The sequence below is a fragment of the Candida metapsilosis genome (assembly GCF_017655625.1).
Source record: "Candida metapsilosis strain BP57 chromosome Unknown scaffold3, whole genome shotgun sequence".
Classification (NCBI taxonomy): domain Eukaryota; kingdom Fungi; phylum Ascomycota; class Pichiomycetes; order Serinales; family Debaryomycetaceae; genus Lodderomyces; species Lodderomyces metapsilosis.
This window is the reverse complement of record NW_027138161.1, coordinates 1,120,263-1,136,589: the sequence shown is the minus strand read 5'-3', so window position 1 is coordinate 1,136,589 and position 16,327 is coordinate 1,120,263. Positions and strand designations below refer to the sequence as shown.

Below are 16,327 nucleotides of genomic sequence, written 5' to 3'. Positions count from 1 at the left end.
GTCAGCAGTCAAGCAATAATAAGCTTGCACGACGCCAATAATCGTCAATGCAACTGTAGTTCCATACCACAAGCCATCCAATGAGCCCTTCCATGGCGAATAAAAAGCAAGATAAATCGACAATGGGAGACCAACAACATAGTATGAAAAAAGGTTTACAATTCCTCCAATCTTCGTCTGACCTTGGCCCCTTAAGCACCCAGCTGAATTTGCATTCATGGCATCTGCATTCATAGCGTCGCACATTCAAATAAAATGTAAGAATACTACTGAAACGTATTGTAGATATAGAGCAGCAAACTTGTTTCCCTGTCAATTCTCTAGCGGTGAACCATTAAAGTCTGAAGGAATGTAAAGTCCGCCTTTACCAACTGAACCGTAAACGACAGACTCTCTCCTTTTGACACTAGAATGAGTAAACTGATGGTTTCTGTCTGTATGCGGCATTCTCAATAGTAGCAAATGTGTAACATCGAATGTTTTATTAGGCAAGATGCAAAATTTCGGCTAAACTTTGGTAGCTCGAATGATATTAGGACACAAAGATGAACGTTTTGCAATCCAAGGACGGAATTAGATACCAGAGGAATAGACTAAACCCTACGGCATATCGCATCTAGGTATAAAGGTATATTACAGATTCGTATACACAACGAGTATACTGGGATAAGAGAAATATTATGCAACCTCAAATGAATCCTTACCGAAATCAGGGGTACCGCCTAAAGTACCGTAAATATCACCTTGATAATTCTTGGCTGAATATTTATCTCCCTTCTCGTAAACTGACTCCCAATTGTTCAAAATGTCACGCAAAATTGGAGTACCAGCAATAACCAAGTTATCCAAACTGGCTTGGATTCCACCATCGGTTCTATTAAAAAAGTATTCATAAGCACTCATGGATGGAGGTGGTCTTGTAAAGTCGGAAATTGTTCTCATTACCATGACTCTTTCATAGTCAAGCAATCCAGCTTTATCTAATCTGGTCAACACTTCCAATGTAGCATTATCCTCTTGGGCTGTTGAACAGTAGGTGGCGGAGTCATTGGTCAATACCTTGGTCAAGTTGCCAAAATAGTCATTCAAAACGTTACCACTAAAGTAGTTGTCACTGGTTAAGACATCACACTTGACTACTTTGGCATCACCACGAGCAGCAGTTTGGTTGTACAATTCCCTGAACTTTTTGTTCAATTGGTTGCCATTATTTAAAGTAGCATTCGAAGCCAAAGCAACTGCTCTGTTTCTCAAATTCTCATTAACTTCAAACACTTCAGTTCCATAAACATTTCCTGGATACTCGAGTGGTGATTTAGCTCCATATGGGACATATCCGGACGTCCAATTTGAATAGGTCTCGTGATAATCTTCGTAAGCAAGCTGATACTCCAATCCAACTTGAATAGCATATTTGGCAAATGTAACACCTCCAATTGTTGTGTAATCTGGCTCACCACCAGCAATACCAGCGATTAAAAAGTAGGTCTTGGTTAAATCAAACAATGGATTCAAGGTCAAAGCAGTAACAGAAGCAGCAGCATTGATTTCGCCTTCACCGGTGGTGATTTGACAAATAGTGTAGTTAGTTGTGCAATGTACCGTTGGGTACAGTGGTGACAAACCTGGAATTGTAATGTTGTGAACAAAATCCATTGCCTTTAACCAAGGGTCTCTCTCCAATTCAAACATGGAAACGATAAATGCTTTTGGTTGGTAGACAGCAAAGGGCTTTCCATAAGCTGTTTGAATATTGTTATTAGATGTATCAGGAACATCTTCTTCCAAAGCGGTTGAGTTGATTTGACGTTTGAAAATGGGAGTCGACACGGCTGATGCAATTAAAGAAGCGAGTGAAATGTAATTGGAAAACTTCATGGGTTCTGTTAATGAGTAGAATGAAAAGTCAAGTTCATGAGAACAGGAAATTCCATTACTTTATATAGAGCGAAATTGGCCTCTCGTACGGCACTCTTCATATTTTTCAATCTGGGGAGTTCTATTGTTTATCTGAATTACAATGTCTTTGTTCTTCCCCCAATTGAGCGTATTTGTAAATAAGCTGCCAAAAATGAGGTTTTGTGTAATGGAGGAAATGCCTTGTCAAGAATGCCGTTTGAGGTTGATCAAACTGTTTTTCTAGAAGCTCGCTGGATTCTTTGCGTTGAAAAATCTCTTTGTGCACTCTTCTCCAAGCCAAGAATTTTTCACCTGACTTTTTGGCACAAATCTCTGGGCAATGGTAAAGGGGAGAAAGACTACTCCACCAACACGGTGACTAAACGAGTTCTCATATCCCTCCGGCGGAGGGTCCGGAATGAAAGTTTCATTGTGTTATCTTATAATATCTATTTTGGGGGTAATTTCGAAAATGTCAACAATTTTCTTATCTTTTAATGCAAAGTGGGTAATTAATGTAAGGTTTAAGAAACTTTATTTTTTAAATTTACCTATTATTACAACTACCTTTGAAATTGGTATATAGATTGCATTCGCTAAGAATCACAAAGCTAATCCTTTCGTGAGCTCTTGCATCACTTCAAGAGTCAGTTTATTCTTACTAATTTGAAAATGATTCTGACCAGCCAAGTAGAATCCAATGTCTGTTCCATCTGCACTAAGTTTCCCTTTTAATTGCTTATATGCGTCGTAAGCGTATCCATAAGGTGGTAACTCCAGTAACTGAAACAGATTGCTTTGAATAATAGCATCGATGAAGGGTGTCCGCACACATCGTGCTGGTTTCCCAGATATTAACGCTGTCATTACCGTTGAATCTTCCTCCAGTACTTTGTTGAAAAATTTGGATGTAGTAGACTCTGGAGTAGATAAAAAAGCCGTACCAATTTGAACAGCATCTGCACCGTGGTTCAAATAGTAACGAACAGAGTCCCCAGTGGTGATACCTCCAGCAGGTACTAAATAGACCTCCACGTTACCCAACCCTTGTTTAACTTTATGGAAAAGTGCTTGTGTTGATAAATCTTCATCCAAGTGAGGTTGATACTTGTCAATGAATTGACCACGATGACCACCTGCTTCTATCCCTTGGAGGATAATGCCATTAACTCCACTCTTTCTTAAATGACGTGCTTCTTTTAAAGACGTAGCAGCACCAAATACCAACGAAAACTTTTTCAATTCGTCAATTGTTCTAGTGGAAGGAATTCCAAAGTGAAAACTGATTATAGCTGGTTTCACTGCTCTTAATTTTTCAATTAATCTATCTAGCTTCTCTTGATCTTTCTCAACTTCTCTGAAGGATACATTACCATTAGCAAACTTCATGGACTCAACAACTGGTTTGAACTTTGCATCAATAATTCCATCATTATACAATTTCCTCCAATTGTCCATTTGCACTTGACTTGGTTCCTGTTCAATCTCATGACAAAAGAAGTTCAAATTGACAGAAGTGGTACCTGTGGCATCTACCAATTTATCTAATTTATCAAATGCAGTAGTATCATCTTTCGTGAAATCCAATGGTGCAAGCGGAAGTGAACCCAACCCACCACCTGCAGTTACTGCCGCTGCCATTTCGGGGGTTGACACACCGGCCATTGGTGACTGGAAAATAGGGTACTTTATGTTGAGTTTTTTCAAAAGGGATACTTTAGACATGGAGGGAGTTGTTGAATTGATGAAGAGGGGGGAGTAGTTGAAACAGTTAAGGAAGTGGAAGATTTTGTTGATGTTGCGAATCATTTGTCCGTTGTGAATAAACCCCGCGACATAAAAGTCCGATGCGGCGGAACTCATTTCTGATGCCAATGTAGTATCTATTTCAGGACACACTCTAAAATATCGACCTACTTTGAACCATTGCTGCCCAGAAGTCAGTTCTGTTACTCTTTCACTGCGTAGAAAGCTTTCAGTCGCAGAAGACGCGTGTTTCCTGTTGGGTTTATGAGTGTGCGCCTAGAATCTCGTCCCCTGATTTAATTAATTGTAAATAATCTCGACCAGAAGCTATTACTATCTACAGTGGTGATACTACCTGCAATTTATGTTCAGCAGTAGAGGTTCTTCTAAGGTTTTGGATTTACGACTCACGTGTGTGGCGCTAATAACAAGATAAGTATTCATCCTTTCTCATCTACAGTACCATATTAACCAGTTTAGAACTGGCTCTTGATGCTTAATCAACAGTTTATCTTTGAACAAGTACACACAATAGATCATAAACAAGGGGATACCCTTCTCATTGCAACTTTGTTGCAGATTTTCTTTTTTTTTTTTTTGTTGTGAATAAGCACAATTTTGTTGAGTATTATTGGACATTAAAATTTCACACGCAATTGATACGTAGAGAGAACTACCTGTTGTTAGACACATCTACATAACCTGCTTCTGTTTGTAAATTGTATACATTAAAAATAAATTAAAGAAATATCCTGGCTAATTACAGGAGATCATTAAAAGTTGGTCTTGTAGTAGTATGCACCAGCAATGGCCAAAAACAAAACAACGGCAATCAAAGGTACATTGAGTCCCGAACTTTCTTGTGAGTAAGATTCTCTAGCTTTGTGTTCAACAATCTTACCTCCTTTCAATATACCAATTTGCAAACGAGCCAAGATTTCATGAGCTTCATCTGAATGTCCAATATCTTCAAAAGCTTCAGTGGCATCAGTACCAGCAACATCCAAAATAACTTCTTCTCCACCAGGGTGTTCATCTATGTAACTTGATACGTTGTAGACTTTACCATTGATAACTACCCAAACATCGTCATGAGTGGTGTGTTTTGAAATTTCATCAAATTCGTAAGCTTTTGGTGATTCAGTATCCGACATGTTTGATCTAAGTTATGATAATAAAAGCAGTAAATTCTCTTTCTATTGTACAATGTTCTATGTAGTCAGTATCTAGATTTGACTGATCTATTGAAGAATTGAACTTGTTGAAAAGAAAAAGAATGAAGGTGTCAATGGAATATTTTTATATCTCTCGTTTAAGAAAAAAAAAAAAAAAATTATTTCTGTTTCAGAGAAGAAGGAATAAGGGGTTCTATTTGTAGTTTATTACAATTGCAGAATTGTCTATTGGTAGATTAGAAGCAACAGGAGAGAGCTTATAACAACAGTCAATTATTATGAATCCCCGTATATGTAAGTTAATGACTATGGTTAGTTTGAATGTGGCCTGATGTTTCGTGTTATTTATCACAAGCGTTTTCTTTTTTTTTTTTCACTTTTCTCTCGTTCAGATGCAGAATAGATGAACTCGCAATACTTTTGATTTTTCCATCCCCACCCCTCATCTGTCCCTCATCGTATCTGTTAACTCCGCTGACTAAATTTGGTATTAACCACAACGTCGTATATGAGGTTGGGTGAATTGAGCTTCTGCCTTAGTAGAGATCAATTTCTCTCTGTGAGGATAATTTTTCCCAAAAGAGTCAAAATTACTACAATTAATCTATGTTATCTTGTGACACTTTTATTCCACAAATATTCAATCTACACTAAGCTTCACTCAATAATGCACTCAAATCGTAATCAATACCTTTACTCTTTAACTCCTCAACTTTATTCTTCTTTGACTCTTCAAACTTCTGTACTATAGCTTCCCATTCTTCTTTAGTCTTTGGTTGATCATGCTTATCCTTGACAATTTTGTGAATTGGAATGACTTTGAATTTACGATTGGCATTTTTGAATACATCTTTATGAGGATTTTCCACGTAATCACATTTAAGCAAATGACCAAATAATAAGTAGTTATTCATTGTTTCTGCTGCAATCTTGGCAACATCAACCGATTCAAATTCAATGTATGCAAAATGTTTAGATTTACCTGATTTCTTATTACGTGGCAAGATTAGTTGCTTAATTGCACCAAATTGTTGGAAGTATTTCCTTAATTCTGATTCTTGGAATCCATCTGGAAGTCTACCGATATATATGACACCAGTTTTGGCAGATTTCGATTTGGAGCTAGGATCAGCGGCTGTGGTTTTAGATATCACTTTGTTTACTCTGTGTCCTGTTGCATTTGGTTGAATTGAATCTGTTATCGCCTCTTCATCTTGAGACAGCTCGTCTTCCTCATCTTCACCATCATCCTCTTCGTCACTTGACAATCCGTATACTTGTTCCTCTTCTGCATTTTCCTTTTCATCATCATCCTCTTCCTCTGATGACGACGAGGGTAATTGCAAATCCTCCTCTACTTGCTTAACTTGCGACTGTTTCTTTGGCACATTTGAAGTACTTGACTGCTTGGAAACAGCTTGTTTTGTAGTTGATTGTTTCTTTGCCATGGTGGATGTTTGAATGAGTTGATGAATGGATTGATGATCTAAACTTTTTTTTTTTTTCAGAAATAGTTTTCTTAGCGATGAGAAGAAGTGTCGTAAATCCGCGACACGGGAAAAACTCGACACTACTCAACTGCCTTGTTTAAAAGCTCATACGTGTTAATAGGCAATCCAACAACATTATAATAGTCACCAGATATAAAGTCAAATAGTAAGCAGCCTAGTTGTTGGTATTTGAATCCACCTGCAACTTCCAATCCCTCCTCACTTTCAATATAGGCTTGAATAACGTCTTCGTTGTCTGCTTTAAATGATAGTTTGGTGATTGCGTTATCTTTGTATTCAGATACCTTCTCATTTTCTACTTTGAGCACGGTTATTGCTGAGATTACTTCAATATCTCGATGTGTGTTAAAGTGTTGGAAAAATTTAGCTTGTGCTGACTTTGTCATTGGTTTTTCAAATATCTTACCATTACAAGTAACTATAGTATCACAAGTGAGAATCAATGTATTCTGTCGAAATGTATCACCATGAGTCTTGTAAATGGCTTCAGCCTTTTTGGAGCTTGTTAATTGCACATATTCCAATGGGCTAATCTTTTCCTTGTCTAGATCCTCTGGAAAATTGGATGCTATGGTAGTGAAATTGGCGATCCCGAGGTTCTCTTTAAGTATTTGTTGCCTCCTTGGTGAAGTTGATCCGAGAATCAAGTGAAAGTTCTTGAGCTTTTTGTTTAATGCTGTATTAATGGTCATTGAGTTGTAACGGGGTAGTAGATGGTAGTAGCTCTAGTCTTGTTAATCCTTCCCTGTGGTAGCAAATCAATCCCTCGCGAAAAATTTTGAAATTCAACAACGCAAAACCTCACACGACACCACCCTTCCCACACGTTTATGTTCACCGTCCATCTGATCTATTAATAGACTCATTCAACAAACTACCACTCCCATGAAGCTTCTATATAAATCAAATCCAAGAACGTTGGTGTTGTATTCCGACACATACAGTTTAACATTTCGAACTTCAACCCAGCAAACAAATGCTCCAAAACCAACAGTCAACTTAGAGCTAGTACCAAACAGCAACATTACCCCGGAATCAGGATTCCGCACTTTACTCAGAAGAGAAGTGTATGGATGCTTAGGGTTGATTTACATTGACAATCAAATTTTCCTTTCAGTAATTACTGGAGCTATAACCAACGTTGCTCACCCAATCAAGAATGAGACCGTGGATAAGATCTATTCAGTCGATTTTGTTTCTTTGAATAACAACGAGTGGGACTTTGTTGAAATGGATTCACAAGGGTACCCAGTGGTTACCACTGACGATGACGATGATGCAAGGTACAATCGAGTACAACATCCATGTTTCGAGTTTAGAAAATTGCTTTCCAATGGATCATTTTACTACTCCAATGACTTTGATTTGACTTCAACTTTGCAGACTAGAGGCGTAAATGATAGTCTTGACGAATTGAACCATTATAGTCCACAGTATATGTGGAACTCGTTCTTGATGGATGAAATGATCCAATTTAGATCCAATTTGGATACCAATAATAGAAATGTATTGGATGAGAATAGGTTTTTAACTACTGTCATTCGAGGGTTTGCCAAAACAGTGGCAATGGGTCGCCAAGATTCAATCACAATCATTTCGAAACAATCATGGCGAAGAGCAGGAACTCGGTACAATACCAGAGGTATTGATGATGATGGAAACGTGGCAAACTTTGTCGAGACTGAATTTATCTACTACACCCCATCAAGGAAGTCAGTTTTTACCTATACACAAATTAGAGGATCAGTACCGACTTTTTGGGAACAAGATTCTACATTGATCAACCCAAAGATTACCCTTACTAGATCTTTAGAAGCAACTCAACCGATGTTTAACAAACATTTTGCCGAAATAGGCGAACACTACGGAGTTTGTCACATTGTTGACTTATTATCCAAGACGAAGTCGTCCGAAGTGCAACTTTCAAACAGGTATAAACAATTGTACAGAGACTGTGACCGTCGCGAAGAGATTGAGTACACGGCATTTGATTTCCATGCAGAGACCAAAGCAGGCGGGTTTGCTGCTGCCACAAAAATTCTTCCCAAATTGTACGAATCAATGCGTGAATTTGGGTATTTTTCATACGACTTGGAACAGGACCTGGTTATTACCAGACAAGATGGGGTTTTTCGAGTCAACTGTTTGGACTGTCTTGATAGGACTAATTTGATTGAACAAGTGATATCTAGAACAATTTTTGAAAACATCCTCAAACAACAATCCGGAAACCAGGGGAGGGATCATGCTATGCTTGAAAACTTTGTGGTTAGACACAATGATCTATGGGCAGATCACGGTGATGCGATATCTCAAATTTATACCGGTACCAATGCGTTGAAATCCTCATTTACTAGGTCGGGAAAGATGAATCTTGCTGGTGCATTGTCGGATGTCACCAAGTCGGTATCTAGAATGTACCAAAATACATTTGTTGATGGGAAAAAGCAGTCTACTATTGACTTATTACTAGGTGTTGGAGGTCCCCAGTCGAAGAAAGTCAAGATATACGATCCAGCTAGTGACTATGTTACATCTCAATTAGAACAGCAATCTCATATTTTCACCACTGATGCAAATATTAAAGTCTTTACTGGTACATACAATGTCAATGCATTGGAGCCACTGTCAAATATCGATTTGACACCTTGGTTATTCCCTCCAGAAAATGACACAATACCTGATATCTATGCTATTGGGTTCCAAGAATTGATTGAGTTGAATGCAGGAGCATTCTTGGCTGGGGATGTCACCAAGCCGCAAAAATGGGCCACCATATTGAACCAACAACTAAACTCTCAACGCGAGCAATATGTCTTGTTGCGAACTGAATCAATTGCGTCAATGTCGTTGTTTTTGTTTGTCAAGAGTTCTTCTATTCAACATGTTACTCGTGTTTCTGGATCTTCTAAAAAGACTGGGTTGGGTGGTATTGCTGCAAACAAAGGTGCTTGTGCAGTCCGATTCGAGTATGGTGCCACTTCATTTGCGTTAATTACGTCTCACTTAGCTGCCGGTACCACTGCCATTGCTGAGCGGTTCAATGATTATACCACCATAATGCAAGGTATGGTGTTTACGAGAAACTATTCAATTCAAGATCATGATCATGTTATTTGGTTTGGTGATTTAAACTATAGAATTGACTTACCCAATGGACAATGCCGTAGCTTGATTGAGCATGGAGCATTTGACGAGCTTGCCAAAAAAGATCAATTAAAGTTGGAAATGAGAGATAAAGGAGCGTTTCTGGAATTTAATGAAGGTGCGGTGAAGTTTTACCCCACTTATAAATTTGACAAGGGAACTTCCAATTATGATCTGTCAGAGAAGGAACGAGTTCCTTCATGGACTGATCGTGTGTTGTATCTCAGTTTGCGAAAGAAGCGCAATGACTTGAAACAGTTGAATTATAATTCAGTCATGGATGTGTATTTGAGTGATCACAAGCCAGTGTATTCCACATTTGAGGTTAAGGTTGAGTTTATTGACAAGATCAAGAAATCCGCTATGGCAAAGGATTTGTATGATGGGTACAGGAGAGAACACGGAAACTCATATGACTTGGTGTCATTAAACACATTATCACCAACACCATCGACAAAATCAATGCCATCAAATAAAGATGAGAATTTTGTCAATGATGCATTGACAGAGTTGGATTTGTTGGACGATTTTGATCCCCATGCGCCTAGTTTACCAGCACGACCAAATCCAAACGCAACTGCACCTAAACGTGTGCCACCACCACCAGCTAGCAGGAGAACTACATCGACATCAGCATCACCACCATTAAGCCATGGAGGATCATCCACCCATTTACCACGTAAATTGCCCCCATTGCAATCACCATTACCCGTCAATGGCAAACCATCACAGTCAAGTGTACCAGCATCGCCAAAACCAATGAAGATCCCAGTTGGATTCTCATCATCTCCATTGATCCCAAGCAGATCCAATCTGAATACACCATCAGTCGCTAATTCGCCAGTATCGACACCAAAGCAACTTGACAATAACAAAGCTGTCAAGTCTCACCATGGTGAGTTGAAACCAATGGTGCCTAATAAACCCTCATCTTTGTCTTCTTCAAAGTTGAAAACGGCTGAGAATCATGAAAGCGATGACGATTCTGCCAATGGCGATGCTAAGAAGAAAGTACAAAACAATGGTACTGGACAATCGCCTCCGCCGCCTCCTGTTAGTCGTAATATGAGAACAATGTCGGATTGGCAACCTTTGGTGCCAAAGTAAATAGGTTTAGAAGATAATAGATTACAAAACAGAAATTGATCATGTTTTCGTATATAGGAGGGTTTGATCAAAGACCTGGAACCATAGTAAATTTATAGAGCACTAATCAGGATTAGAGTGAACCTTTTGTCCAACGGATATGCTTACCTTCCTATTTCAAACAAATAGCTCGGTCATCTTGATGACTTGGAAATAAAGTCCGTCTGCAACTGCATCATCTACTGGCATACTAGATGACTGGCTTTAACATCTATTCTTGTCCTGGTGCGGTTGGTGAATATGGCCATGTCATAGTCTACTCCGTTCAACCCCATATTTGCCTCAATCTTGTTCCCCTCTCATTCAAGAATGTAGCCTTGTCACTTTCGAGAATGACTTTCCACATTCCATGATGAACAACATCTTTCACCTGGTTGTAAGTTTCCAATGCCACCTTGATTTGAATATAGTGGTCATCTTGTCCATCATGAGGTTTAATCGACAACATAGTAACATCAAAGTTCCAAACTGCAATATTTATCGAACTCACTTCAGTCAACTTATTAAAGAAATCTCTGGGATATTCAATTGTTGTTCCTGGAGCATAGTAGTGCAAAGTGAATGCAGTCATGCATTGAAAGCTGAAAAAAATCGTTATCCACCCAATTGGAAATGACTTCCGATACCTACTAATGTCAGTCAGTGCGGTGCTTTTACCAGAACTAGGACCTACTTTGAAAAAAATGTGTAGTTTGCAAGGAGCTAGCAATGAGCGGGTTAGCAAGCTTTTTACTCTGGCCATAAGATTAAGATATTTGCTCACTGTTAAGGTAAGGGTTAGTTCTTTCAAGTTTTCAAAAAATTGTCTCTCAATTGACTGGGAGGTTGTGGCAGAAGGGCTGAATATGGACGGCCCAAACGGATCGAGGCTGGTTTCCATCTCTGCCGGCATCTCTATCCGAGCACTCTGATCTAGAAGTGCACTGTCGTTAACGATTGCATAGTCTTGTAGCCACATGTATTGCAGTTTGGAGAAGTCGCCCGACCACCTTTTCAAGTGCATATAGCCTCTGGCGTACCCCTTCTTCTCAACATCATTCCCACCAATCCAGCACAACCCACTCAAGGACTGTTCATAGTCTTTCAATTCTGGTATCTCAATTATGATATACTTTTTATGGTCTTCAGGACTGATTTGCATCTCAGAAGCTACAAATACATAAGGAGCATATTTCCTAGCAAAATCTGATACTTGTTCATTGGAAGATCCAGCCAACTGTTGGAAAACGAACTTACATCTCTTATGAGGAGGGATATTATTGATTATGCGGATTCCAAGTGATATTGGAACTTGCAAACTATAATCTTCTGGGGGGGATGATTTTGGTGATTAACTCAATTGGCAAGTCAAGTAGGTTTGTTCTACCAAACAGCATAACTTGAAGAAGGAATATAATCAATTGATTTGTGGCACAGAATGACGTCTCACTGAGTAGTAAGCTGGAAATATCTAGCTTAAATATAGCACGTATTAATTGGATTGATTGGTGAGCAATTGGGGATCTGATTGCGTGGAATTGTGATCCAGAGATTTTAGAAGCGGAAAATCAGGAAAGGTACACAAAGGCGATCTATGCAACTAACTAAAATAGGAAGTTGCAAAACTTCTAGGATAAAACATCACATCAAGAACAATTATTCTCCCTGCATTCGACTCTATCAAAGCTCGAAAAAGAAACTTTGCTGGATCCACTTGGAAGTAACATATTTATGGTCAGTGATTATATTCTGCTCGGAGTGATTAATTTTTTGCGACAAATCGTAAGCAAATTTCGAACAACCTAATGCACTGAAACTTCTCAAACGTATAAAGAGGAAGCTATATATAAAAGAGTTCTCCTAAGGGACAATGTGTACTGCATTAAAAAGTAAACCGATAGCTTAATCTGGTACCCACTAAATTATTCCGAGACGGTCTGCCCTTTACGCTACTTACTCTTCCTTTCAAACTCTAAAACCGGCAAAGGGAGATCAGGTGGAACAGTATACGAATTTAAAGGAGTAGCAATACCAGATAACCCATTATACCAAGCAAGAAATGCAGTTATGACTCCAATGACACCACCAGCACGCGCAACTCCAACCTTGCCCGTTAACTCGGCACAAGCCAACAATATAAATGTCAAATCCAAAAAGAAAAACATCAAAAAGAATGCCAACGTTGATTTCAAAGTCATCACCACAATAATTGTTGTCCATATAACCCATCCTAATAAAAATAATCCAAACGCGTTGTCAAACTGATCGGTTCCTTCATAAGCAGCCATAATACCAAACAGGGGTATGAAAACACACGCATACCCAAGCCAAAATCCGCCATACGAAGTCAAAGCGGTGAACGCAAATGTATTTCCTGTAGGGAATTCCATCAATCCTGCTATCATCTGACCAAGTGCACCATAGAAACAAGACAAGGATGCAGCAGCATTGGGAATTGTGATTCCCATAGCTCGAGCATTGAATAGCCCAAGAACAAAGCAGCTTAATCCGAATGCACATAATCCCAATGGAGTTGAGTTTATATTTGTCTTTGGGAATGGTCTAGCCCCTGGGTCTAACGAACCACCAAATGCAGACATTAATTCATGACGATGATAGGTTTTTCCACCAATAGTGACAAGTTCATTGCTATCTCCATGAGTGTGGATTCTTGATATGAAATGGTGTTTATGATGTGCTTGCTGTTCGGCTTTGCCTTCAACGTGAAAAGTGGCTGGTTTCGAGTGACTTTCAATTGAGGATGAAGACATTTGCTAGTGAAAGCTTTATATAAAGTAGTTAGGTATTGTGGATTGGTAGTCAATGTAACCAGAATGAACAACTTTTGTTTATATATGTTTGTAATGTTCAAACTAACCCAACCCTGTCTATCACAATCTCCATTATAATCGGGGTTATCGTCTCTTTCAACTAATTCTGTTGTAAATGAGGAGAAATATGCCCCTCTCGTACCTTGGAGGCTCTGAGATGCTCTTTTCTTGAGCGAATCTAAATGTGGCCAGAACAAAATATTGCATTGAACCAACTCCAAAATAGTAGCAAAGACAATAGAGTTTGATTCATGCATCAATAGCAGTCACCGAGTGACTAGACTCCTATTACACTGTGACTCACCAAACTTAAACTAGACCAATCATTTCATGTTTTGAATACTCAGCTTGTGTAGTAGGTAATGAAGGAGACCAACTTGTAGTGAAACAGGCGGATTATTTCTTTTAACCATTATCAATCTTCATTGGGGCAGCTTGTGTTGACCTGCAAAAACTCTCATCTCCACCCATTAAACAGAAGGTTCTTAGATTATAACATTAGTAATGGACAACACTTTCGAAGTAGCATCGCATGTTTTCCAAAACATTTAAACTTTTTAAAAGTTTGATTCAATAGTCGTAAGGTACATTTCCCCACACGTTTCCTTATTCTAAACTGTTCAAAGCCTTAGTAAAAGCATCCGAGGTTTGAAAACACCATGTAAGAGTCCAAGTGCCCTCAATTGTGTGCACTTGAAGTTCCTTTTCCTTTATAAAGCGACTCGTTGAAACAAGATACAGAGATCGCCTCTCCAACAAGCTTTAAGCTTGAGCAAATTCTTTTAGACGAGACGCAATCGCAGATGCTACAATTCTTTTTCGGCATTCTACTGAGGTCCGCAATTTTAGTATGCATGAAAATTGATTTGCGGGGTATTAGCATTTTAGTGGAGCTAAAAAAGAGGCGCTTAAAGCACACCCGGTACGCATATAGCACATGTACATGGGCCTATATAGTGCTGTCGCCTCTTACATTAGCAACGTTGTGAAGAGCTCCTTTTGAGGTCTCAAGTGCAGGCATGCGATTAAACTAATAGTTTGCAGAAGGACCTGTTACTTGAGTGATAATTTTGCGCTACCTCTGGTAGCAAAGGAAATTTTTGCAACTCTCAATAACTCATGACATAGAGAATGTACAAATGCGTCAAAGACTAGGCAGCCGAATCGACCGTGGCACCGTTCCAAGATCAACCGAGATGGCTTCGCTTTAAGGGAGTACCTACATGGACTATTAATATACATCGGAAAAGCTCTAAATTAATTTACCCTATCACTATTTTCTGCCTCTTCCAAATTTAATCTCTGGCAAAAGAACAACAGGAGGAACAATGTACGAATTGAAAGGCGTAGCAACACCAGCAAACGCATTGTAGAAAGCAACAATTGACGTAATGATTCCGATTACTCCACCAGCACGAGAAACGCCCATATCACCAGTTAACAGCGCGCAAGCCATTACTAAATAAGTCATCATCAAACCGAAAAACATCACAACAAGTGCCAATGTAGACTTCAAAAGAAGCAGCCACACAAGAAACGTCCATATAGTCCATCCTATTAAATATAACCCCACAGCATTTTCAAATTGATCAGATTCTGCATAAGCTGCAGCAATCCCCATCAGTGGCATGAATATAGCGGCATAACTAAACCAGAATCCCCCATATGATAATAAGAGAGTAAACGCAAATGTATTTCCAGTAAAGAATTCAAGTATCCCTGCCAACATCAGCACAATCCCGGCATAAAAACAAGCCACAGCCACAGAAAGATTGGGGATGGTTATACCCATAACACGAGCATTGAACAAACCCATGAGTAAGCAACCAATTCCAAAAGCAAATAATCCCAAGGGGGCAGGGTTGATATTAAATTTAGGGAACGGTGCAGGACCTGGATTTAATGAGCCTCCAAAGGCCGACATCAATTCATGCCGATAGTAAGTGTGGCCACCAATAGTAACAAGTTCATTTCCTTCACCATGGGTATGTACTTTAGATATGTTTGAATGATGAGTGTTGTTAGTGAATTGGTGATCAACTTGGTGGTGCTCCACGTGATAATTATCTGGTTTATGGTAGCTATTAATGGATTCTGAAGATGACATCTTTTAACGTAATTGCTTATAGGTTATAACTCCCTGGTTTCTGAGGACCTGTAAAAACTGGCTCTTGTTGTCTTCAATTTATACAATTTCCATCCACAGGGGCAAGAAACAGAATCATCTCCTCCTCTTTTGTATAGCCGCTTGAGTTTCCCACTTAAATGACTCAAATGGGTGGGTCTTTCTTAAGTTTGGTAGATCTGAAGAGGGGAATTGACCAGTATAAGGTTAGGGTACCCCAATATACGTTCATCGTGGGGAATTCTAATACAATGGCTGATAATGGCAAAGAAACACAAAACTACAAAAACAGCAAAGTAATCAGTATACTGGAAAAACTTGTACCAGCAAACTTGTAAGACCTTCCTCTCACATAAAATTGTAATCCCCGAGGCTTTGTTAACCCATCACAGCCCTAGTGGGCTTATTGAGCTCCAAAATACTTTCTTACGTACCACTAGGCGTCAGAGACATGACAGAGAGAGCGATAATTTTCTCCAGCTAATGGTAAACGAGTGCTTTTTTTGTGTTATCAAAGATTGTTCTCCACTTTAAGACAGGGCTGAATACATAATCAAACGTTTAAGACGAAGGATTTAGACTGTCTTAATATGGAAGCGGATTCAGCGGACATAATGCCATTGAAGTTACTTATAATGTCAATATCTACGGTGTAGTAATATAACCACAGGTTACTTATGAAAGTAAGAGATGCTGATAATATGCATAACTTTCATCAGATGCTCACAACAAAAAAACACCTGTACTAAAATAGCATTTCCTCCATTG

At 39.0% G+C, this 16,327-nt stretch overlaps 8 protein-coding genes across 8 annotated transcripts; 1 reads left to right on the top strand and 7 right to left on the bottom strand. All coding sequences in view use genetic code 12, as the record gives it.

Moving 5' to 3' along the window:
- Positions 1-678: 678 nt before the first annotated feature.
- I9W82_003284 (purine-nucleoside phosphorylase) lies at positions 679-1,878 on the bottom strand (the record flags this gene model as incomplete). Its single annotated transcript, XM_067692233.1, has 1 exon — positions 679-1,878. One exon carries the CDS (start codon positions 1,876-1,878, stop codon positions 679-681), a length of 1,200 nt encoding a protein of 399 aa, XP_067548633.1.
- A 624-nt stretch (positions 1,879-2,502) lies between these two features.
- Positions 2,503-3,624, bottom strand: I9W82_003283 (putative nitronate monooxygenase; the record flags this gene model as incomplete). Its single annotated transcript, XM_067692232.1, has 1 exon — positions 2,503-3,624. One exon carries the CDS (start codon positions 3,622-3,624, stop codon positions 2,503-2,505), a length of 1,122 nt encoding a protein of 373 aa, XP_067548632.1.
- A 794-nt stretch (positions 3,625-4,418) lies between these two features.
- Positions 4,419-4,799, bottom strand: CYB5 (Cyb5p; the record flags this gene model as incomplete). Its single annotated transcript, XM_067692231.1, has 1 exon — positions 4,419-4,799. The coding sequence occupies one exon, from the start codon at positions 4,797-4,799 to the stop codon at positions 4,419-4,421; it is 381 nt and encodes a 126-aa protein (XP_067548631.1).
- Positions 4,800-5,470: 671 nt separating this feature from the next.
- NOP15 (rRNA-binding ribosome biosynthesis protein) lies at positions 5,471-6,268 on the bottom strand (the record flags this gene model as incomplete). The annotated part of the gene is made up of 1 exon (XM_067692230.1): positions 5,471-6,268. One exon carries the CDS (start codon positions 6,266-6,268, stop codon positions 5,471-5,473), a length of 798 nt encoding a protein of 265 aa, XP_067548630.1.
- Positions 6,269-6,390: 122 nt separating this feature from the next.
- Positions 6,391-7,023, bottom strand: I9W82_003280 (nucleotide diphosphatase; the record flags this gene model as incomplete). The annotated part of the gene is made up of 1 exon (XM_067692229.1): positions 6,391-7,023. The coding sequence occupies one exon, from the start codon at positions 7,021-7,023 to the stop codon at positions 6,391-6,393; it is 633 nt and encodes a 210-aa protein (XP_067548629.1).
- Positions 7,024-7,216: 193 nt separating this feature from the next.
- Positions 7,217-10,585, top strand: I9W82_003279 (phosphatidylinositol-3-/phosphoinositide 5-phosphatase; the record flags this gene model as incomplete). Its single annotated transcript, XM_067692227.1, has 1 exon — positions 7,217-10,585. The coding sequence occupies one exon, from the start codon at positions 7,217-7,219 to the stop codon at positions 10,583-10,585; it is 3,369 nt and encodes a 1,122-aa protein (XP_067548628.1).
- A 304-nt stretch (positions 10,586-10,889) lies between these two features.
- Positions 10,890-13,691, bottom strand: I9W82_003278 (acetate uptake transporter family protein; the record flags this gene model as incomplete). Its single annotated transcript, XM_067692226.1, has 3 exons — positions 10,890-11,922; positions 12,575-13,377; positions 13,482-13,691. The coding sequence occupies 3 exons, from the start codon at positions 13,689-13,691 to the stop codon at positions 10,890-10,892; spliced, it is 2,046 nt and encodes a 681-aa protein (XP_067548627.1).
- A 1,016-nt stretch (positions 13,692-14,707) lies between these two features.
- I9W82_003277 (acetate uptake transporter family protein) lies at positions 14,708-15,541 on the bottom strand (the record flags this gene model as incomplete). The annotated part of the gene is made up of 1 exon (XM_067692225.1): positions 14,708-15,541. The coding sequence occupies one exon, from the start codon at positions 15,539-15,541 to the stop codon at positions 14,708-14,710; it is 834 nt and encodes a 277-aa protein (XP_067548626.1).
- Between the last annotated feature and the right edge of the window lie 786 nt (positions 15,542-16,327).